This window comes from Cervus elaphus, chromosome 18, assembly GCF_910594005.1.
Source record: "Cervus elaphus chromosome 18, mCerEla1.1, whole genome shotgun sequence".
Taxonomy (NCBI): domain Eukaryota; kingdom Metazoa; phylum Chordata; class Mammalia; order Artiodactyla; family Cervidae; genus Cervus; species Cervus elaphus.
The window spans coordinates 92959826-92984395 of record NC_057832.1 but is presented as its reverse complement, the minus strand read 5'-3'; the positions used below and the strand labels follow the sequence as shown (position 1 = coordinate 92984395).

At 37.8% G+C, this 24570-nt stretch overlaps 1 protein-coding gene across 4 annotated transcripts in view; it reads right to left on the bottom strand.

Moving 5' to 3' along the window:
* Positions 1-24570, bottom strand: part of PTPRZ1 (protein tyrosine phosphatase receptor type Z1) — a 193830-nt gene that overhangs the window by 122093 nt on the left and 47167 nt on the right. For all 4 annotated transcript variants that reach the window (XM_043871959.1, XM_043871960.1, XM_043871962.1 and 1 more), the window contains exon 2: positions 14484-14549. In XM_043871959.1, the coding sequence (XP_043727894.1) occupies positions 14484-14549 (66 nt within the window). The remainder of the gene's footprint in view (positions 1-14483; positions 14550-24570) is intronic.

Here is a 24570-nt window from a genome sequence, read left to right as displayed (position 1 = left end):
CCAAAGTCAGAAAAACCCCGGTAGGCACTGGAGTGGCTGTGAGGAGATACCCCACGTCCAGGGACAAAGGAGAAGCCCCAGCAAGACGGTAGGAGGGGCGAATTCACGTTTAGAATTAAACCCCGTTCCCGCCAGAGAAGCTCAGAGGGCTCAAAGAAGCCTTGTGCTCCCCAGGACCCAGGGACCCCACAGAGGCCAAGACAGAACTGTGTTTGAGCATCTCCTGTGGAGACACACGTCGGCAGTGGTCTGCCGCAGGGACGGGGCTCTTGGTGTGGGTGTGACGTAAGTCCTCTTGGAGAAGGTCGCCAATAACCCCACTATAGAGCTGCCAGAACTTGCACAGGACTGGGAAACAGACTCTTGGAGGACACAACAGAACCTTGTGCACCAGGACCCAGGAGAAAGAAACAGTGACCCCACAGGAGACTTGCCTGTGGGTGTCCGGGAGTCTCCGGCAAAGGGATGGGTCGGTGGTGGCCTGCTGCAGGGGTGGGAGCACCGAGTGTAGCAGTCCATGCCTGGGGTCTTTTGAGGGAGGTCACCATTATCTGCATCACCTCCACCATAGTTTGGCCCCAGGTAAATAGCAGGGAGGGAACCCAGCTCCACCCATCAACAGAAAATTGGATTAAAGATTTACTGAGCATGGCCCCATCAGAACAAGACCCAGTTTCCCCCTCAGTCAGTCTATCCCATCAGAAAGCTTCCTTCTCCATCAGAGGGCAGACAGACTGAAAACCACCATCACAGAAAACTAACCAATCTAAAAACATGGACCACAGCCTTGTCTACCTCAATGAAACTATGAGCCATGCCGTGTAGGGCCACCCAGGACATACGGGTCATGGTGGAGAGTTCTGACAAAATGTGGTCCACTGGAGTAGGGAATGGCAAACCACTTAAGTATTCCTGCCTTCAGAACCCCATGAACAGTATGAAAAGGCAAAAAGATAGGACACTGAAAGATGAACTCCCCAGGTCGGTAGGTGCCCAATATGCTACTGGAGATCAGTAGAGAAATAACTCCAGAAAGAAGGAAGAGATGGAGCCAAAGCAAAAACAATACCAGTTGTGGATGTGACTGGTGATGGAAGTAAGGTCCAATGCTGGAAAGAGCAATACTGCATAGGAACCTGGAATGTTAGGTCCATGAATCAAGGCAAATTGTAAGTGATCAAACAGGAGATGTCAAGAGTGAACGTCAACATTCTAGGAATCAGCGAACTAAAATGGACTGGAATGGGTGAATTTAACTCAGATGACCATTATATCTACTACTGTGGGCAGGAATCGCTTAGAAGAAATGGAGTAGCCATCATAGTCAACAAAAGAGTCCTAAACTCAGTACTTGGATGCAATCTCAAAAAATGACAGAATGATCTCTGTTCGTCTCCAAGGCAAACCATTCAATATCACGGTAATCCAAGTCAATGCCCTGACCAGAAATGCTGAAGAAGTTGAAGTTGAACAGTTCCATGAAGACCTATAAGACCTTCCAGAATTAACACCCAAAAAAGATGTCCTTTTCATTATAGGGGACTGGAATGCAAAAGTAGAGGGTCAAGAAACACCTGGAGTAACAGGCAAATTTGATCTTGGAGTACAGAATGAAGCAGGACAAAGGCTAATAGAGTTCTGCCAAGAGAATGCACTGGTCATAGCAAACACCCTCTTCCAACAACACAAGATAAGACTCTACATATGGACATCACCAGATGTTTAACACTGAAATCAGACTGATTATATTCTTTGCAGCCAAAAATGGAGAAGCTCTATACACTCAGAAAAACAAGTCTGGGAGCTGACTGTGGCTCAGATCATGAGCTCCCTATTGCCAATTCAGACTTAAATTGAAGAAAGTAGGGGAAACCACTAGACCATCCAAGTATGACCTAAATCAAATCCCTAACAATTATACAGTGAAAGTGAGAAATAGATTTAAGGGACTAGATCTGATAGAGTGCCTGGTGAACTATGGACGGAGGTTCATGACATTGTACAGGAGACAAGGAGCAAGACCATTCCCAAGAAGAAGAAATGCAAAAAGGCAAAATGGCTGTCTGAGGAGGCCTTACAAATAGCTGTGAAAAGAAGAGAAGCGAAAAGGAGAAAAGAAAAGATATACCCATTTGAATGCAGAGTTCCAAAGAAGAGCAAGGAGAGATAAGAAAGCCTTCCTCAGTCATCAATGTAAAGAAATAGAGGAAAACAATAGAATGGGAAAGACTACAGATCTCTTCAAGAATATTATAGATACCAAGGGGATATTTCATGCAAAGATGGGCACAATAATGGACAGAAATGGTATGGACCTAACAGAAGCAGAAGATATTAAGAAGAGGTGGCAAGAATACACAGAAAAACTGTACAAAAAGGATCTTCACAACCCAGATAATCATGGTGGTGTGATCCCTCGCCTAGAGCAAGATATCCTGGAATGTGAAGTCAAGTGAAGTCAAGTGGCCTTAGGAAGCATCACTATGAACAAAGTTAGTGGAAGTGATGGAATTCCAGTTGAACTATTTCAAGTCCTAAAAGATGATGCTGTGAAAGTGCTGCACTCAATATGCCAGAAAATTTGGAAAACTCAGCAGTGGCCACAGGACTGGAAAAGGTCAGTTTTCATTCCAATCCCAAAGAAAGGCAATCCCAAAGAATGCTCAAACGACTGCACATTTGCACTCATCTCACACACTAGTAAAGTAATGCTCAAAATTCTCCAAGCCAGGCTTCAACAGTATGTGAACCATGAACTTCCAGATGTTCAAGCTGGTTTTAGAAAAGGCAGAGGAACCAGAGATCAAACTGCCAACATCTGCTGGATCATCAAAAAAGCAAGAGAATTCCAGAAAAACATCTATTTCTGCTTTATTGACTATGCCAAAGCCTTTGACTGTGTGGATCACAATAAACTGTGGAAAATTGTGAAAGAGATGGGAATACCAGACCACCTGACTTGCTTCCTGAGAAATCTGTATGCAGGTCAAGAAGCAACAGTTAGAACTGAACATGGAACAACAGACTGGTTCCAAATAGGAAAAGGAATATGTCAAGGCTGTATATTGTCACCCTGCTTATTTAACTTATATGTAGATTGCATCATGAGAAATGCTGGGCTGTATGAAGCAACAGGTGGAATCAAGATTGCCAGGAGAAATATCAGTTATCTCAGGTATGCAGATGACACTACCCTTATGGCAGAAAGTCAAGAGGAACTAAAGAGCCTCATGATGAAAGTGAAAGATGGGAGTGAAAAAGTTGGCTTAAAACTCAACATTCAGAAAACTTAAGATCATGGCATCTGCTCCCATCACTTCATGGCAAATAGATGGGGAAACAATGGAAACAATGAGAGACTTTATTTTGGAGGGCTACAAAATCATTGCAGATGGTGACTGCAGCCATGAAATTAAAAGATGCTTGTTCCTTGGAAGAAAAGCTATCACCAATCTAGACAGCATATTTAAAAGCAAAGACATTACTTTGCAAACAAAGGTCTGTCTAGTCAAAGCTATGGTTTTTCCAGTAGTCATGTATGGATATGAGAGTTGGACTATATTGAAAGCTGAGCACCAAAAAATTGATGCTTTTGAACTGTGGTGTTGGAGAAGACTCCTGAGAGTCCCTTGGACTGCAAGGAGATCCAACCAGTCCATCCTAAAGGAAATCAGTCCCGAATACTCATTGGAAGGACTGATGGTGAAGCTGAAGTTTTGCCACCTGATGGGAAGAACTGACTCATTGGAAAAGACCCTCATGGTGGGAAAGACTGAAAGCAGGAGAAGGAGGGGATGACAGAGGATGAGATGGTTGAAAGGCAAGATAGACTTAACGGACATGAGTTTGAGCAAACTCTGAGTGTTGGTGATGGACAGGCAAGCTTCAGGGAAGCTGGCATGCTGAAGTCCATAGGGTCACAAAGAATCGGACCCAATCGAGACACTGAACTGAACTGAAGAATGTTCTCATCACATTCCTATTTTTCTATCCAGGGAAGAAGCTTACTAGATCGCTGGAAGAATAACAATCTCTCTCTTGCCCATAGGTTAACACGGCCGCTCTCTTTGCATGCAATAATCTTTCACCTGTGATTGTTTAGTTAGCTCCTACTTATGCTTTATTCCACTGTAAAGTCCCTTCCACTCAGGAGCTTCCTCTGAACCACTTACGGTATGCAGGAGCCACAGATCTGGGTCAGCACAGTCTACCATTGGGACATTTGTCATACTTGGTAATCACTGTCATTGGCATGATTGTGACTGTTTCCATTGTTCAGTGCATCCCTGGAACACGACACAGTGTCTGGCTCGTGTTATGCACCCAGTATGTATGATTTCATTAAATGAATGATCTCCAAACTTTAAATTTCCCTTTGTCAAGGAATATATATGATAACATCCAGGTAGAAAGCAAGTCGAGGAATCAATAAGAAGTCAACTCCTTCACGTTTTAATATAGACTAACTGAACCTAAGAATCTCCTTCAGGATATATGGGGCACTATAGGTGTGGATGCAAGTTTGGGGCTTTTAGAAAAGAAAAACTATATGTTTTTTATGAAAAAAGTGCTGCAAGGAGCTCTTATTTCCTAGAAATGCTCATGAAATATGAAAGAAAATACCTATGTAAAAAAGCTAGACTAGCCATTAGTTGTTTCGAAATAATCCAGCTTGGCATGTGCCAAGTTTTAAATGTGCTTTGATGCTGACTCTGGGTGGTTCTGCTATTGTTTTAATTTCCAAATGGCAAAGGACTCTAAAATACAGCTTTTTTTGTTTTCCAATTAAGATTTATAGCCATTTTCTATAAATTTCAGCTATTATACATATACATTGTGCATAAATTTGTTTTATATATTTAATATATTTACATAAATATATCTGTAGGTAAGTATTTATACATACATTTATATTATGCTATAAATATATATATTCACAAACATAAATACATTTATGTATTTACACATAACTAAATTTACAGCTACAAATAGTGAAGTGAAAGTCACTCAGTCGTGTCCAACTCTTTGCGACATAGTCCATGGAATTCTCCAGGCCAGAATACTGGAGTGGGTAGCCTATCCCTTCTCCAGGGGATCTTCCCAACCCCGAAATTGAACCCAGGTCTCCTGCAATGCAGGCAGATTCTTTACCAGCTGAGCCACAAGGGAAACCCACATCTACCACACCTATATATATATATATGATTTTTCTTAAATGAACATGTGTTATTTTTACAATGAGAAATAAATGAAGTGATTTTCATTTTTGGGGGAAAACACATGCCAGATCATGACTCTTGATGCTCACCAAGGCAATGGTTCAGAGCTCTCCACTTCATTGATTTGGTCACTGGGAGAAATGCAGGAGCAGAGAAATGATCAGAAAGGTATCTATCATCTTATCACACTCAGTTTCTCAGTTCAGGTATTGTCTCCTCTTTCTCAAAATTTATTATCAAAATTCATTCTGTTAAATTAGAGAAGTAGGTAGTATCTCCCAAGGGAAAAAGTTTAGCCCAGGTGGACAAGAATCTGATTTTAAGTCCAAGGTTGCTGCTCCGTCCTAGACAAGAGCCTCTCAACTGCCTCCTGGGCTGTGGGCAGCAGCTGGACTGGACTAGATGCCTGCACTTCAGCTGGCTTCATGTGAGTCTGTCTGGGAACACCCAGGGTGGTCTTCTCATTTCGGGCTCTTTGAGAAGGAGCCCATCATGGAGCTTGCTTGGGTTCTCTGTTTCCAGGACAGTGCTTGCAGGTATTTGAGAGGGAGGGGATATCTAGGTAGGGAGAAGCCCCGCAAACAGCTGAGAGCATCACAGGGAAGCCGGACCAGCTGATGCCAGCCTCTACTCTGCCCTCAGCCTCTGCTCCCAGGCTTCTTCCTCAGTCACGGTAATTATCTCCCAGGGCGCCCGACTGCTTCTCTCAGTTCTAGCTTCCAACAAGTCCACCTCCCTAGGTTATCAGCTACTACTCTGAATCTACCTGTAAAAACCGTTCAAGTTCGCTTCCCTCTCCGTGGAACCTGGGCACATACTGTTTGAGGAAGGAATCTAGACAGCTTTCAAGTGTCCCAGAATATTCTATGATAGTTAAGAAGCTCCCTGCACAGTTTGGAAGCTGGTTTGCCAGAGGCCACAAAGAACCTCTAAGATCCTCTGCACTCCAGCCAAGAAAAGTTCTACTTCTGGCTCAGTCAAGGCATCTCTTAGCTGAACAAAACATACCACATAGTTAAAAAAGAGACCTGGTATTAACAGGCAGCAGGATAGAGAGATAGCCACATTGAGATATATATACATTCACTGGATAAAGGGGGGGAAAAATCAGTCCTAAACATATCTGAATATATTCAAAATAGCTTTTATAATTCTCTGCTTCAATTAATAAAAAATCTTTCTGAATGTAAAAAATGAGTCACGACTTCCTTGGTGCAGTGGATAAGAATCTGCCTGCCAACAGAGGCAACAGGAGTTCGATCCCTGGTCAGGGAAGATTCCACATGCAACGGACCAACTAAAGCCCCTGCACCACAACTATTGAGACCTCACCCTAGAGCCTGCAAGCCACAACTACCGATTCTGTGTGTTACCTCTGCTGAAGCTTGCGCCTCTATAGCCTGTGCCCCACAACAAAAGAAGCCACCACACGAGAAGCCTGAGCGATGCAACTAGAGAGTAGTCCCCTCTGGCCACAACTAGAGAAAGCCCATGCACAGCAATGAAGACCCAGTGCAACCAAAAATAAATAAATAAAAGAATCTTGAGGTTTAACAAAATGAGTCACTTACATATTTTTCTCTCTGCTCTTTGAAAACCTTTGATTTAAAGAATCAGAGTTACCATACAGAAAACAGGAAACTGGGCCTTGCACTCAGCCTTTACGGCTTCATAAAATAGCAAGGTGACAAAGGTCAACTTAAAATAATTGCAATTATATTTTGTCTAAAAGTTGAAAACATTTAAATGAAATTTGTGTGATAACAGAAACTGTGGACTGATCTTAAATTGTTTTAATTAACATGCAATATTCTTTTTTTTTTTTTGCTGGAAGACTTATTTTATAAAAAAGGAAATTTCAGAGTACAGAACACAAAGAATCACATAAAGGGTCAAGAAAAGGAAAGGGGAATGGTCAACCCAGATACTAAACCCACACATTTGAGTGCAAACAGAAGGAGAAATAGCCAGATGTTCTCATCTTGAGCTACTAAGGGACTTGCCCAATCTATTCAAGACTCTACCAAATATAGTCAGCAGGGGTAGTTATGAGGCTGGCCTAGAGAATCTATGCAATTTTCATCTTACTCACAGGTGATTACTGCTGGCATATTGTTTTATTCTTAGATATATTTAGCAATGATTATTTAATTGTAATGCTATTCTGCAGCCACACCTTTATTTTTTCAATCCTAAAGTGATAATTTGCAGGTAAATAAATTCTGAGTTTTAGATTATTTAATGAACCTTATTCAGCCTCTCATGAGGCATTCTCTACTCATCCCATTTAGCATAGGAAACATACATCTCAGCTGAACTTTTTAAAGATGTACAGATGATAGGAAATACCTATCTATAATATGCAATTAAGCAAGTCAACTCCCTCTAATCATTTTATGAGATTATCAGATACACCCAAATTTGTTTAATTTGTTTAATCTCTTTGGGCTCAAGTTAAGACACTGCCAACTAATAATCACTTGGATCTGTAGTGTAATTGTTCAAAGAGATTTCACAAAGTGAAACACTGATTTGATTCATGCACAATTAGGTAGAGTACTATTAAAAATTATTTACTGAAAGAAAATTGAAATACAGAGCAAACAGCCTAGTCAGTCTGAATGTTAGGGATGACCAGGAAGTCCTCACGCCCTGATTAGATATCTGTGACAGCCTTACACCACAGCTCAGGACAGTCCCTACGTCCTGACTGGTAAAAATGCAAAGCTGGGGTCCTTATCCAACTACCTTGCCCTTCTTAGCTAAAACTAACAGAAGCGTGTTGAAAACCTTTTGCAAGTATATACATGTTTAAAAAATGAGCATGATACAATAGCATACAGTAAGAGGTGAAGGTCTCCTGCATCCAGTGACCCTCCACAGTCCCATTCTTCAGGGGTAAGCCACTGCCAATAGGGTGGTGTGTAACCTTCCAGGTTTCTCTTCTATGTACATATAAATATATAATATTTTACAAAAATGAGGCAACTCTATACACAGAGTTCTAGAACATGCCTTTTCATTCTTAAGTTGGAACTGAGAAATGAACAGCCTAAGATAAGGAGTGATGATTCAGAGGAAAGCATCATATGTTAAAAGAATTTTCAGATTCCAGATGTAAAGAGATGACTGAATGAGTCAAAAATCAGTTCAGTTCAATACAGATTTAAATTTTCTTTCTGAGTTACCTATTTCTCCTAGGTTAACAGAAGTAAAATTACTAAACCCAACTATGTCCAAAAATAAATGCCAAACACCAAACCACACAATACACAACCTTATATTATGGTTCCTTTGTTTTCCATAAGTAGTATCTTCTAGCCTATATATTTGTTGGAAATACTATTTAGACAGGATATTCTATTTGAGGAAGCAGAATCAATTTGGCATTCAGAGCTTCCCTCCTTCTGAGGTGTTCAGTCAAGTGGCTAGTAGTGACTCCTGTGTGGTCTAATGCAATCTTGTGCAGCCAATGCAGCCCTTTAACTAAAACTTTAAAGTTCTCTGGGTTTAAGAACACTTGAACCACTACAATATTGTGAAGTAATTAGCCTCCAACTAATAAAAATAAATGAAAAAAAAAAAAGAAAATATATCAATATACAATTTCCAGTTTCAAGTTGTCTTAAAATATGGTGAAAAGAAACATCTGAATATATGTATTTTTAAATCCAGGAAATCTAGGAAAATCCAGGAAATCATTTCAATAGCGATCACTTCTAAGAAGTAAGCAGTATAAGTCCATTCATTTCTGATCTTCTCATTGCTTAAGGTGATAAGGTCTAACAACTCAAACAGAGGGAAGGTTTTAATCTTGTGATCATGGTGGGCTACATGTTCATGATATATATTAAAAAAAGAAAGACCAAAAGACCTAGTTTTTCTTTCTTCACTGAATTGTCTTTATATAGACATTTTAAATAGAAAATTTATCGTTAATAGAAAGAAGGAAATTCGTTTTCTGAAATCCTTACATGAAATGAAGTTACTAAGGAAAGAACTCGATTTTAGTGCTGACGTTCTCAGATTTACTATCTGCTCTTTCATTGCAGAGTGATAAACTTTGCTCACCTTCTTGTAATAACTTAAAAAATGGGACTGTTCACTGTATTTACCAACCCTGCCATTTCTCAGCATAATTATAGGATATATCCTGAATAGAAAAGTTGTTTTTAGTCTATGCTAAAAAAAAACCACAATTGAAACACATCTTCTCCTCCTCTTCCACTGTTTCTCTATCCATCTGATAGCTAGCATGGATTTTTATTGTTTCTCCACATATTGCAGCTGTATAATATTTCTGAAACAACCTTAGCGTAAGTGATTCTATTTAAATCATGTTTGATGTGCCATGTGACATTTCAAAATAGCTTATGGTAAAGCAATGAGCTCTCTTACAGGCAGATGTTATGATGTTCTTAGTAACTTTTATGAATAGAATTCTATATATACATTCAAGGGCAAGTCTTTTCTTCCAAGATTGAAGAAGTCTAACAGCTCAAAAGATAAGCTATTATGAACAAAACTAGAAGTAAGTGTGGTCAAGACCAATTTACTTCAGCTGTTCATCAATTAAATTTAAGACTCTTAAAACTAATTTATCCTGAAATTTTATAGTTATCACACATAGTTTTTCATTTTCCAGGTGGGATAATAAGCATAGAAATTGACAATACTACCGACATTTATTGTATTAAAAATAAAAAGATAATATACTTAATATTGAATAATCCATATTTAAAATTCTTGACTTGGGAGTGATTGCTTGGGAGAGAAGTGTTCATTTGGATAAAGGCTTTTTCTCACTTGTTTTCTTTTTGACATTCTATGAATTCAGACAAAATTATCAATCTGAACTCAGCTTGAGCTAAGCAGCTGTAAAATGTCCTCATCTGAAACTGTAAGCAGGACCTGGAATGAAATCCAGAGAAACTAAGACACAAATTTATTCAAAAAGAATATAAGACACCCTTTTACTGAAAACAAAAGTGAAACTAAGTTAAATAAATGGATTGTCCTTTTTTTTTTAATACCAGTTACTCAGGTCTACCGTTCTTATTCAATTAACCATTACCCCAGGCAGTATTTATTTACCATATGTCCTCCCAAAACCCTAACCTAAACCCTGTTACTTGGGGTAATTTAAGAAATTAAGTAATTGACTACTTTGATCTCCTTGTTGACCAAGGGACTCTCAAGAGTCTTTCTCAGCACCACAATCTGAAAGCATCAGTTCCAGTTAATCCAAAAGGAAATCAACCCTGAATATTCATTGGAAGGTCTGATGCTGAAGTTGAAGCTCCAATACTTTGGCCAATGATGTGATGAGCCAACTCATTGCAAAAGACCCTGATGCTGGGAAAGACCGAGGGCAAGAGGAGAAGGGGTTGACAGAGGATGAGATGGTTGGATGGTATCATTGACTCAATGCACACAAGTTTAAGCAAATTCATGGAGATAGTGAAGGACGGGGAAGCCTGATGTGCTTCAGTCCATGGGTTGCAATGAGTCAGACACTTTAATTTCTTGTTGCTAGTTTCTGAACAATAAGAAATTAAATAATTAGAAAAAAGCAAATTAAAAATAGGATTTTACTTTTTGTCAATCAAGTTGACCAGATTTTTAAAACGAGTGTGATCCTGCGGCTCAATTCCAGAAAAATAAATGACCCAATCAAAAAATAGGCCAAAGAACTAAACAGACATTTCTCCAAAGAAGACATACAGATGGCTAACAAACACATGAAAAGATGCTCAACATCACTCATTATCAGAGAAATGCAAATCAAAACCACAACGAGGTACCATTACACGCCAGTCAGGATGGCTGCTATCCAAAAGTCTACAAGCAATAAATGCTGGAGAGGGTGTGGAGAAAAGGGAACCCTCTTACACTGTTGGTGGGAATGCAAACTAGTACAGCCACTATGGAGAACAGTGTGGAGACTCCTTAAAAAACTGGAAATAGAACTGCCATATGACCCAGCAATCCCACTTCTGGGCATGCACACCGAGGAAACTAGATCTGAAAGAGACACGTGCACCCCAATGTTCATCACAGCACTGTTTACAATTGCCAGGACATGGAAGCAGCCTAGATGCCCATCAGCAGATGAATGGTTAAGAAAGCTGTGGTACATATACACTATGGAATATTACTCAGCCATTAAAAAGAATTCATTTGAATCAGTTCTAATGAGATGGATGAAACTGGAGCCCATTATACAGAGTGAAGTAAGCCAGAAAGATAAAGACCAATACAGTATACTAACGCATGTATATGGAATTTAAAAAGATGGTAATGATCCCTATATGCAAAACAGAAAAAGAGACACAGATGTACAAAACAGACTTTGGGACTCTGTGGGAGAAGGTGAGGGTGGGATGTTCAGAGAGAACAGCATTGAAAGAAGTATACTATCAAGGGTGAAACAGACCACCAGCCCAGGTTGGATGCATGAGACAAGTGCTCGGGGCTGGTACACTGGGAAGACTCAGAGGGATGGGATGGGGAGGGAAGCGGGAGGGGGGATCGGGATGGGGAACACATATAAATCCATGGCTGATTCATGTCAGTGTGTGGCAAAAACCACTACAATATTGTAAAGTGATTAGCCTCCAACTAATAAAAATAAATGAAAAAAATAAATAAAACGAGTATGAGTAAAAATGTGAGGAAATGGATAAAAATGTGAGGAAAAACAATTTTCTAAAATTTGACCATTATATCAATATTAAAAACACTTGGCAATTTGATCCAACAACTCTCTTTTTGTTAAAGTCTATTTTTTCTGAAAAAACAATTGCTCAAGGAAATAGAATTAGAGGATGTTCATTACCTTGGATATATAATAGCAAAACATAAACAAAATTTTACAAAATAATAAATTTAAATAATTAAAAACGGCACAAAGTTATGGAGAATCTTTGTTTTTATGTATTTCTCAAGATTAAAAAATTAATAATAAAAAGAATGTCCTTATATATAGGTCATAATTGTAAATTTGTAAATTAAAGGCAAGTCTTTCTATAAAATGTCATGTAGAACTACCACACACCCATCTAATCAGAAGCTAGACATGACTTAATTTGTTCAATTTTTCCTGCTTTAATGTATATCTTGATTATTCTACGTTCTAATTTATTTCACCAAAAAGATGATATAAATGGCTAATAAAAATTAAAATCCTGCCTTCAAGAGTAATCAAACAGAACAAATTAAAATTAAAATGTCATTTTTTAAGCATATCAGATTAGTGAAGATTTTAAAAATGACAATTTTTAAATCCTGGTTTATTCAGTGGGGTGGTCACTTACTTATACGTAAGCACATACATGCTCTCTAGAAGCCAACTAGGTCATGTGTATCTAGAATTCTGAAAGCATTTATTTTTTGCTATTCAGTAATGGTATATCAAGGATTCTTTTATAAAAATGATAAAAATATAAAGTCATTTCTATTCATCTATTTATCACTGTTTATAACAGCCTGAATATCCAAATATTAAAAATGAAACATTTCTTCCATAGACTGTTAGGCAGACACTAAGTACCAGGATCAACAGGGATTATCACTGAAATAAGGAAATACTCAAAAATAATTACTAGAATAAATTGGATGCAAAACTCTATGTAAGAAGCATATAAACATAATATAATAAAAACTGTCCTGAAAAGAATATACCAAATTTCCTAGTGGATATACCTGGAGGGAGTAAACAGTGGTTTTATATTCTTTGTATTTGAATGAATTTTTTAAAAAATTTCTAGTTTTAAAGTAAGAATTAAAAAAAGAAAATGCAAGCCTCACTACAAAATTCATGGTGCTGCTATCTTTCATCTATAAAACAGATTGGCTCAGTTCAGTTCAGTTCAGTCGCTCAGTCGTGTCCGACTCTTTGCGACCCCATGAATCGCAGCACACCAGGTCTCCCTGTCCATCACCAACTCCCAGAGTTTACTCAAACTCACATCCATCGAGTCAGTGATGCCATCCAGCCATCTCATCCTCTGTCGTCCCCTTCTCCTCCCGCCCCCAATCCCTCCCAGCATCAGGGTCTTTTCCAACGATTCAACTCTTCGCATGAGGTGGCCGAAGTATTGAAGTTTCAGCTTCAGCATCGGTCCTTCCAATGAACACCCAGGACCGATCTCCTTTAGGATGGACTGGTTGGATCTTCTTGCAGTCCAAGGGACTCAAGAGTCTTCTCCAACACCACAGTTCAAAAGCATCAATTTTTAAGTGCTCAGCTTTCTTCACAGTCCAACTCTCAAATCCATACATAACCACTGGAAAAACCATAGCCTTGACTAGACGGATGGGAAATAGATGGGGAAACAGTGGAAACAGTGTCAGACTTTATTTTTTTGGGCTCCAAAATCACTGCAGATGGTGACTGCAGCCAGGAAATTAAAAGACACTCCTTGAGAGGAAAGTTATGACCAACCTAGATAGCATATTAAAAAGCCGAGATATTACTTTGCCAACAATGGCTAGATTCATGTTAAAGCCCTTTTAATTCGATTCCAATTATTAACCCAATCTTATCTCTAATAAGTACCCAACTCTACCACTGAACTCTATCTCAGATGGTCATCAGGCATGTTATGTTCCCTGCAGAGTCCACCCAAGCTCATCCAATCAGGCCTAGAGCTTCTCTTCTTTCCTAAGGTTTTTGATCATCATTTCTGATGGAACTATTTTAAGCCAACATCAGCTATTCATGATGCTCTAAGTCCGGTAATCACACAAAATCACATTTAACCCTGATTCCAATTAACTCAGCACACTAATTCAGAAGGAAACTCCTTTTGAAGGCAAGACTACCATCATTATTTGTTAATATTAATCATAACAACAACTGTGATCATAACAAGCATAGCTGATAAAGTTTATTGAGAATTCTCTATTTACAAGGAGGCACTGTGTCAACTCCATTTAATGTTCAGAAAAATCTTCCATTTCACAGATGAGAAAACTGAGACTCAATTAGGGTACATACTTTTCCCAAGGAGACGTAGCTAGTGTAGATCTGATATTCAAATCTAGCTCTGTCTGAGATCAATATACCCTATTCTGCCAATTTGCTAATGGAACTTCACTAGAAATCATTTTGCGTATGATATATTTTTAGTGATTAACTGCATTCCCATGTAGCTAAGTTAAAATGATGTGTGGAGCTACAAAATTTTCTTTTACACATAAGAGCAGATACAAAAACAATAATAATTTTCATTGAATTTCATTATATTCTAATATATTTACCTGTATAGGACCAGCCAATCTCTTCAACAAGTTTTCTCTGTTGTCTGTAGTATCCATAAACCCAATCTACAACCAAGAAAAAAAAACCAATTGATCAATGTGTAGAAAAATATATGTGTACAAATTTTAAAAAACATAAGAAGCCCAAAGCACCATTCATACAGTAACGGTCCTCGATTATTCTTTTCTATTTCATCTTCACAATTTCAACTGCCACCATTATAGACTCCATCATCCCTGCTCTGGTAATTAGTGTAACTTTTAGCAGGGCACATTTTTAAACTGCTGAAGTTCAGGCAAAGACAAAGAAGGTATTCTGTGAAAAGCATGAGCAACCTAGAGGATTTCATCTCATAGAGTGACTAGGGTCAGAAAGGACAGCTTATTCTATCTTTAGATTTTTCTTACCATTCCCTCGATTCAGTACCTGAAATCCTACTGACTAGTGATACTTTTCAAGTTACAACCCAAGTTGTATCTGTAAATGCTTCTAGGAGATCCAGAGGTCACCATGTTTTCAGAATTTACTTCTCTTACAAGGCACAACAAAATTAATAGTCTTGAAGAATGAAAATTTCAGTGTCAGTGTGTGTGTGTGTGTGTGTGTGTGTGTGTGTTGCCTGGGAGAAAGCTTGTGTTAGACAGTGTAAGTGAATTTGTCTCTTAGAGGAACAGTGATGCCTAAGGGAGGTAATGCGGGGGAAGCTTGGGGCACTGTAAAATAGTGGACTCTTCATGACCTAGAGAGAGAAGCTCTAGTTCTTGAACATGGGGCAAGGGCTACAGAAAGGAAAATGGATGGAAGCCAAAGGCTCACTCTGTACCACTCAGAATTTTGCCTGGGGTCATGCCTGTACCCAAGAAACAGGGACATTATGATTCATTCTCCTCCTTCCTGTGTCACTGTGCTCTTGTACCTTTATTCCAGCCTGTCTTAACACTAGTACGCCATTTCAGCTACATTGTGAGAAAATACATCTTTGTGAGCGAGGTTTGGAAGCTGATCAGTGTTGACAAAACTGTTTCTGTAGAAAAGGCTACAGGAATTTCCTAGTTGCCTGGTGGTTAGAATTCTGCGCTTTCACTGCCGTGGTGAGTTCAGTCGCTGGTTGGGGAACTGAGATCCTGTAAGTCACATGGCATGACCAGAAAAAGAAAAGGCTACAAAGAGCTAGTTTACAAATGAACACGTGGAACATTACATATTCACAAATTGGGGTTCTGTACATATGGTTTTCATTTGAATACAAGGATTTATTTATACCATACTATAGATATACATACATATTATAAATATTTCTCATCATTTAAGATTTATTTCTTATATATGAGAAATATGTAATATTTCTCATCATTTCTCATCAAATAAGAGACACTTCTTTCCTCTTATTTTCTTTACGCAGATTTTTTTTCTTTTTTGACAATTTCTTTTTTTCCCAATTTAAGGGAGGCAAATATCTCAAGGACGTTTCAGAAATTACTTTTCTTCTATTCCATGTTATACGATCTGATTAGCAGAACATGGTAATACATACTAAAATTTTACAAAAACTTAAAAGCAGACCATCTTACAGAAATATACATTCTGAATCCATAGATTATTGAAAACCAAAACCAATCTTGGAGAAAGCAAAAAAAATTGTTTTAAAAATTTCTCTACCCATAAATATAGGTAAATATTTTATTGGCCATGTAGCATATTTCAACAAACATTTGTTTTGATAACGGTTTTACTGAAATATGATTTGCACACCTTACAATTCACCCAGGAAAGTGTATAACTTAATGGCACTCACTATATTCACAGAATTATGCAATCATCACTACCGAAAATTTTAAAACATCTTTATTATCCCCCAAAAGAAACCTCATACCTTTAGCTGCCACCCCCAACCCCACCTCGACCTCCATTAATTTGTAGATTTGGATATTCCAGATATTTCTAAATACATGATCATGCAATACATGGCTTTTTACGGCTGGCTTCTTTAACTTAGCATAATTAATGTTTTCAAGGTTTACCCATGTTGTAGGATATATGAGTACTTCATTCCTTTTTTTTAAACTTTTTATTTTGTATTGGACTATAATCGATTAACAATGCTGTGATAGTTTCGGGTGAATATCCCCTGGGGATGGCAACCCACTCCAGTATTCTTGTCTGGAGAATTCCACGAACAGAAGAGCCTCATGGATGACTGTCCACGGAGTCACAAAGAGTTGGACATGACTGAGGGACTAACACGTTCACTTTTCATACATGTATCTGGGGTTCTCCGGTGGCTCAGCTGATAAAGAAATCCAACTGCCAGTGCAGAAGACACAAGAGACTTGGGTTCGATCCCTGGGTCAGAAAGATCCTCTGGAGTAGGAAATGGCAACCCACTCCAGTATTTCTTGCCTGGAAAATTCCATGGACAGAGGAGCCTGGCGGGCCCCAGTCCTTGGGGTGCAAAAAGTCAGACATGACTGAGCACGCATGCATGCACATACACGTATCCATTCTCCCCCAAACTTCCCTCCCATCCAGGCTGTCATGTAACATTGAGCACAGCTGCGTGTGCTATACAGTAGGCCACTGTTGGTTATCCACTTTAAATACTGCAGTGTAATACTTCATTCCTTTTTATTGTCTAATAGTATTTCATTGTCCGGTGACCAAAATGGCCTTAAAACTCCTCTCAGCTTGACAAAACTTTGGACAGGCTACTTCCTAGCTCTATGTTTCTGACCTCCTATTTCTTCCAGCATTTCATTTAGAAAACTTATACATTCTTTCTTTGCTACTTTGAGAAGTAAATCTTTTTAAATAGCCATATGCCATTCTACAACTAGGACTGTACTTATCAAGACTAAGGAAAACATCTCTCTGAAAAGCAACTATCAAAGGAAATAAGCACCCTTATCTCCCACGTTCTGTAGGAGGGTATGAGCCTAACTTCCATTGAGGTATCTTGCTCCAAGTTGTAAAAACTACCTCTGTCATAATGATATAGGCTTATCTTTCTTTTGGGTGGATCAACTACAGATGGCCGATGACTTTCTCTGATGTCCTGAATTATATTTACACTGGGATCAACTTATCTCTCCAAACACCTTATTTTCTCGGCCTCATCAGGGTTGAGTTCAGATTCAGTTCTGCCTCCTCGCCCTACTGCAATTGCCTTGAATAAAGTTTTCTTTGCCTGTTTCATTTTCTTTGCTGCAATTTTTGTTTCGATGTTGGCTATGCCACTTTCTATTTATCCATTCATCAATTGTTTGATACTTGGGTTGTATCCTCTTTGGGGCTATCATGAAAAATACTGCTTTGAATATTCATGCATATGTTTTCTACTTAAAAATTAAACATTAGGCTCATAACACATTTCTTAGCATTGTCCATAAAAGGGTAGTCATTTAAGGTTAAATTCTGGGGATAAGTGTTTTTTCATGATCAAGGAATATATACAACTAGATGTGAGGACCTCAAAAGTCATTTGATTCAGAATTTAACAGGCTACAAAAATTCCTATTTTACAGATAAGACAATTTTTTCGATGGAAATTTAAGTGGTTTGTACAGTCAAAAAGTGGCAAAACTGGAAACAATAATCCATGGCTCCTGCCTCCTACTCACTAAGTCTTCCCCAATATCAAAGATTCCTAACAATCTGGAGTTACTGGTTATTCTCTTGAGTTCTCTGCCTGAGTACGAACCTCTTCAAGAGAAACAAAATAAAACAAACAAAAAAAAAAATTTGCTGGGGTTGAATTTCCCAGCAGGAATTATTTGGGCAAATAAATTAAAGAGAACTGACCATATATCTGATCTGACCTGGCCATCACTTGGAATTTCCCTCTGAAACTCTGCCCTGTCCATAGGGAAAAGATTTATTCTCATCATTTATGTTTTGAATAAAAACATTTTTTAAATGTAAAGGCATTTTTGACATATAAATGCATTTTGGTGATTTCAGAAGACCAAATGCCATGTAGAACCTATAATTAACAAGTATTCCATTGAAAAAAATAAAACAGTAAGCTCTTGTTTTAATGATTCAGGCTAAAGGACGACAGCAAAATATCAGCAGATTTTAGCTTTCCTTGTAGGGCTTTATTGCTACACAATCAGCATTTGTCCTTGGTTTTTAATTACTTACATTAAGAAAGCTTTTTTCAATACAAGATTCCCAGGTGTTGGTAGCTCTCTTCAGTCCCTTTATGTATTGTTCCCTTAATTGTTACTTCAAACAATCCGTTACACATTCATATGCTAATTACATGGTCCTTGGGCGTGAGAGAGTACCCCACTTTTAAAATTCTACTTAGAGGTCTGATAGATGAGATGTGATAGCTCCAATGAACAAGAAAAAAAGAATCTAGGTTCACTTTTTTTTGTTGCATTGTATACTTTGAAAACCAGTAAATCCTATATAAAGTAGAGTCTATCAAAGTGCTTACATATTTTAAAATCAATTAAAATAATGAAATACCGAATTTTTTTGGTTTGTTTCTGTGGGTTTGAGCTTCTTTAGCTTGCATATTTTGTTTCTTTCTGTTCAAAAGTATTTGCTCCGTCTGCTTTGGTGTGTTTTGTAGGGATAAAACTAAGAAATAAATTTCAAAAATGGTTGGTACACACGATGCAGAGTAAGAACATAAACATTAGTAAACCTTTTTAAAAGGTAACTCTAAAGTTGGTCCTGAAAAATCATTCTTCATGAAGGGGCTACCAAAATTGAGAGAAATTTGGTTTATACTATTTTAGGTAATTTTAAATGTCACTGCTTCAATCTATTCAATCTTATACTGTGAGCATTTACTTCTTTTGCAAACATTTATATGCCACATATTCCTTTTCTTTAGATCCACATAATGGAAATCAAAGTTTTGATAACAACTACATGGAAGATGTATATAAATTCAGCATTTTTTGCTCATTTTTTTAAACAAAGAAAAACTCCAGGTGCTCATTTTGTACTAAAATATCACTACAAATATTTTGAACTTATAAATGTCTCTGATTTTGCACTGAATGGCTAAAGAAAGTCTCTGCTTTATGCTGATCAACAATTCATCACCTGCATTCTACCATATAATCTAACAGCCATGCTCTGACAAAACATACACACACACACACAATGCTATTAAGAGGCCAAATGTATGACAGAGAAGAAATAGAGTGGGCCACAGAAAGACTTCCCAGGTGGCGCTAGTGGTAAAGAACCCCCCTGCCAATGCAGGGGACATTAGAGACTCGGGTTCGATCCCTGGGTTGGGAAGATCCCCTCGAGAAGGGAAAGGCTACCCACTCCAGTATTCTGGCCTGGAAAATTCCATGGACTGTATAGTCCTTGGGGTCTCAAAGAGTCAGACACAACTGAGCGACTTTCACATACCCCATTTTTACCTACCTGGAATATATACTTGTATCTAATATATGTGCAAAGACATTTGTGAAACATAATTTAGTTAATTATGATAATTCAGGTAACTTGTTTAGTGCATACTTATAGTTCAAACATGGAACTTACTGTTAATCACTACAGATGTAACTGTAAAAAATACACATATATTATTTTCCCCCAAACCACCTGTCTTCCAATTCCAACTGTTTTCCAGGGTTAGAAAAAAGAATACCATTAGTTTTCTACCCTCTGCAGAGGTTTAAAAACATAGGTACTTTTTTCAGTTTCAAAACTTAAACTGCAGCTTATCTCCAAATAGAAGGGCACATGAATTCACATTATTAAAGATAGGAATTCTGGAAAAATATGAGTTATTAGAGTACAGGTGACTTCTTTATTTAATGATAAGGTTAAAGAGGTGAAAAAGTAGATCCTTGAGGCACTGGTAAATTGTAAAAAGAGATGGAAAGATTGAACATATTGGACAATGTAAAAAACAGAGGGAGCTGCTTCCTTCATATGTCAGATGGTAGTCAGATGTCCAATTAAATACACATTTCTCATAGGACTAGGGAAGGGTTTGGAGGTGAGCAATTATATCTTGGTGCTCCTTAGACACTGAGGACTGTGTATACCTTCCAGAGGTTTGTATGTTGGCAATATGTCTACCAAACCTATTCAATGAAAACTCAAAATATTCATAGGCTTGTCTTGGAAAGTCATCAGGATATTTTCTTATACTTAGATATGTTTTACCTAATGTGATTTAAATACATTCATAAAGTTGAGGCATTTTCCGTTGAAAACATGTTAATAATTTCATCTTGATCATATAGTAATACCTATTTCAGATAAATTTTTAAAATAAAGTTAAGCAAAAGTAATTTAAAAGATCACCTGTAATCCCATCTCCAACAGAAACTAGTATTTACAATCTTTTACATTTTATATATATATATTTTTTAAATGTTATGCTATGCAATATAATGATTTTATACTTTACATTAACTGAATTACACTATTTCATTATTTTGTGACTTGTTTTTTCTACATAATAATCATTCATGTCTCAAGCTAATAAATATGGCTTTATAGCACCATAATAGTTCACTTGAAGCATTCACTAATTTTTTGATATTAAAATGAAAGCCTGATATAGATTTGGAAAATTTATTCCTTAGGATTAAATGATATGAGTGATGAAATTTTCCATTAAGCTAATTTGAATTTAAAGCTTTTGAGTATAGATTTTGATGAGGAAAGACTTGGGGAGAGGGACTGAAATATTTCAGATAGAGGAAGGGTGTTGAGCAGGAAATTAAGTGCCACTTTTTTTCCTATCAATCTTCTACAACACCAAGAAAACACTAAACTGGAACAAGCTCATTATAATTGTGAAAAGAAAGTGAAGTCACTCAGTCGTGTCCGACTCTTTGCGACCCCGTGGACTGTAGACTACCAGGGTCCTTTGTCTATGGGATTTTCCAGGCAAGAGTACTGGAGTGGGTTGCCCTTTCCTTCTCCAGGGGATCTTCCCGACCCAGGGATCGAACCTGGATCTCACGCGTTGTAGGCAGACGCTTAACCGTCAGAACCACCAGGGAAGTCCATTTTATTGTACAGTACTATAATAATTATAGTTACTTTGTTTTACCTCCATAACTAACAGTGAATTTATTCTAGTATAAGAGAAAAACTCAGTTGTTGATGAAACAGTGATAACAGAAGCTGAGATAGAAATAACAAGTGTAAAGATAACTATTTTGCTTAGTTGCTCAGTCATGTCCAACTCTTTGTGACCCTCATGGACTGTATGTAGCCCGCCAGGCTACTCTGTCCATGGGGATTCTCTGGGTAATAATTCTGGAGTGGGTTGCCATTTCCTACTCCAAAAAATAATATTAACATTAAAAGTAGGAAAATAACACAAATCTGTATGTGAAATGAATTCATCACATTGCAAAATGTTATTATATTTGTTTTATGTATTATTATATTATTATGCCATTGTATACTATTATAAGGACTTCCCTGGTAGCTCAGCTGGTAAAGATTCTGGTTTGATTCTGGGTCAGGAAGCTCCTCTGGAGAAGGGATAGGCTACTCAGTCCAGTATTCATGGGCTCCTCTGGTGGCTCAGTCGGCAAACAATCTGCCTGAAATGTGGGAGACCTGGGTTCGATCCCTGGGTTGGGAAGATCCCCTGGAGGGCGTGGCAACCCACTCCAGTATTCTTGCCTGGAGAATCCCCATGGATAAGAGAAGCCTGGTGGGGTACAGTCCATGGGGTTGCAAAGAGTTGGACATGCAACTTAGTTGGGACACAACTTAGTTGGACATGCAACTTAGTCACAACTTAGTTGCGACTAAGTACAGCACAGCAAACTTTCATAATATTATCTGTATAACAGCAGTGTGTTATTATTCAACAATCTAAATAACGGTTCTGTCGTGAAGTCTTAATGCCCATGTGCTCTTACTGAAATTGTGTGTAGGGCAAGGATGTCTGCTGTGTTGTCAAGGATTAGGATTGGTGGGAAATTCTGGACAACTGACATCCTAAAATAGATAAATAGAGAATAAAATGGGGTTCCACTCACATCTACCATGAAAAGTGCAAAACACCAAAAACTGCATAAAGAGATGAACTATTATTAATATAAAAATATGAATAAATAAAGAGGTCTACTACATCCTTAAATGGGAACACTGAACTTGGGGAAAGTATCAGTTCTCTCCATATTAATGAACAGTTCAGGTCTCAGTGGGGTGTTTTTAATAGGCAAAATGAATCTAATGTTCATTGTTGTTGTTTAGTAGCTAAGTCATGATCAACTCTTTTGCAACCCCCATGGACTGTAGCCCACCAGGCTCCTCTGTCCATGGAATTCTCCAGGCGAGAATACTGTAATGGGTTGCCATTCTCTTCTCCAAAGGATCTTCCCAACCCAGGGATCAAACCTGGGTCTTCTACATTGCAGGCAGATTCTTTACTTTCTGAGCCACCTGGGAGGTCCAAAACATTCCATGTTTATCAGGAAGTATAGATTTCGTGTGTGCATCCTAAGTCACTTCAGTCATGTCCGACTCTTCACGATCCTATGGACTGTAGCCCGCCAGGCTCCTCTGTCCATGGGATTCTCCAGGCAAGAATGGGAGTTCTTGCCATGCCAGGCCCTCCTCCAGGGGATCTTCCTGATCCAGGTATCAAACTTGTGTCTCTTACTGTCTCCTAAATTGGCAGGATAGTTCTTTACCACTAGTGCCACCTGGGAAACCCCACTAAAACACATTCAACAAATACAATGCTATATTTCAAACATATAGAATTCTACAAATCACTAAAGGCAAATACATGAGCAGAGAAATTTTTCAAATGCAAACATAATTACTAAAGCTATAAAGAACTATTAGACTATCAAAAAAACATAATTTAACACTGAGACATCATTTTCCAGTTATCAAATAGTCAAAGGTTTATTATTTTAATTTTTAAAATATTCAATGATGCTCAAAATAACTTGAAATGTTCTTTTACATGCAGGTGGAAGTATGAACTAGTATAAACTACGGAAACTAAGCTGGCAAAAGTTAATGAGATTCTTAAAATACTTCATAGCCTTTGGGACAGTAATTCTATTCCAAGGAATATATTCTAAATGATGAGCAGAGATGGGAACAAAGTGCCATGTACCAAGATGTTCCAAGTGCTGAAAGTAACAGTGAACAACAGGAAAGTCTGTTAATGTTCAAAAAGTGGAAGAAATCTAAATAAATTATGCAATGTTCATAGAATGAAATTATGTGATTCCATTACATTTACATTTCCCAAATACTTACTGAAGAAATGCACATGATATAAAACATTATTAGTTACGGTGCCATTTTGAAACTATCACATATATTCAAAAATGTAAATCTCCTCATGTGGTGACACTGGGAGTGATTTTTACTTTTTTATAAGTTCCTATGCTTTGCATGCATTTAATGAGTTTGTACAAGTTAGTATTTTAAAAACTTAAAAGTATATATGCACTTCTGAAATAATATTTCTAATTCTGCAGCCAAATTGCTTAAAAACAAATATATAACTGTATTTTGAAGATGGGGTAAGGAAAAGCTTGAAAGCCATTTTTTCATTGCTTATCTTGGATTTTACGATAGAATCTTCTCCTTATTCACAAGAGCCTGAATGCATTAGCTAGTGTTAATGCTAGTGTTAACCACATATTGAAGTGTAGCCAAGTCTACACATGGTAGGCAATCTGAGCACTTCAGCTACCAAGAAAACTAAAAACAAGAGCCATAGCAAAATAGGAAGTACAGTAACTCACGAACCATCTTATCGGCCAAAATTATCAGATTGACTGGATCATTTACTTTTGGGCAGACCTTGAAGCAGCCTTATTTTAATTTGTGTCTTACTTCTAATAACACCTTTTGCTTAGATAAAATTAAGTCCAAACATAAGACTCTATCCATTAAGTGGGAAAATCTGGCAACTTGGAGTTGGCAACCTACTCTGAAATAGGTGTGGTTCATCTGTTAAAACTGCTGCCAGTGTGTTGACTGATTGACTATGTAGTTACATCTGGGCAAGACAGAAAGACTTTCTTGACTTCTTTCCAGAGTACTGACTGAAAATTCATTTTCATTTCTCATTTTGACTTCATTGGTTTTAGAAAAAAGGAAAACGTT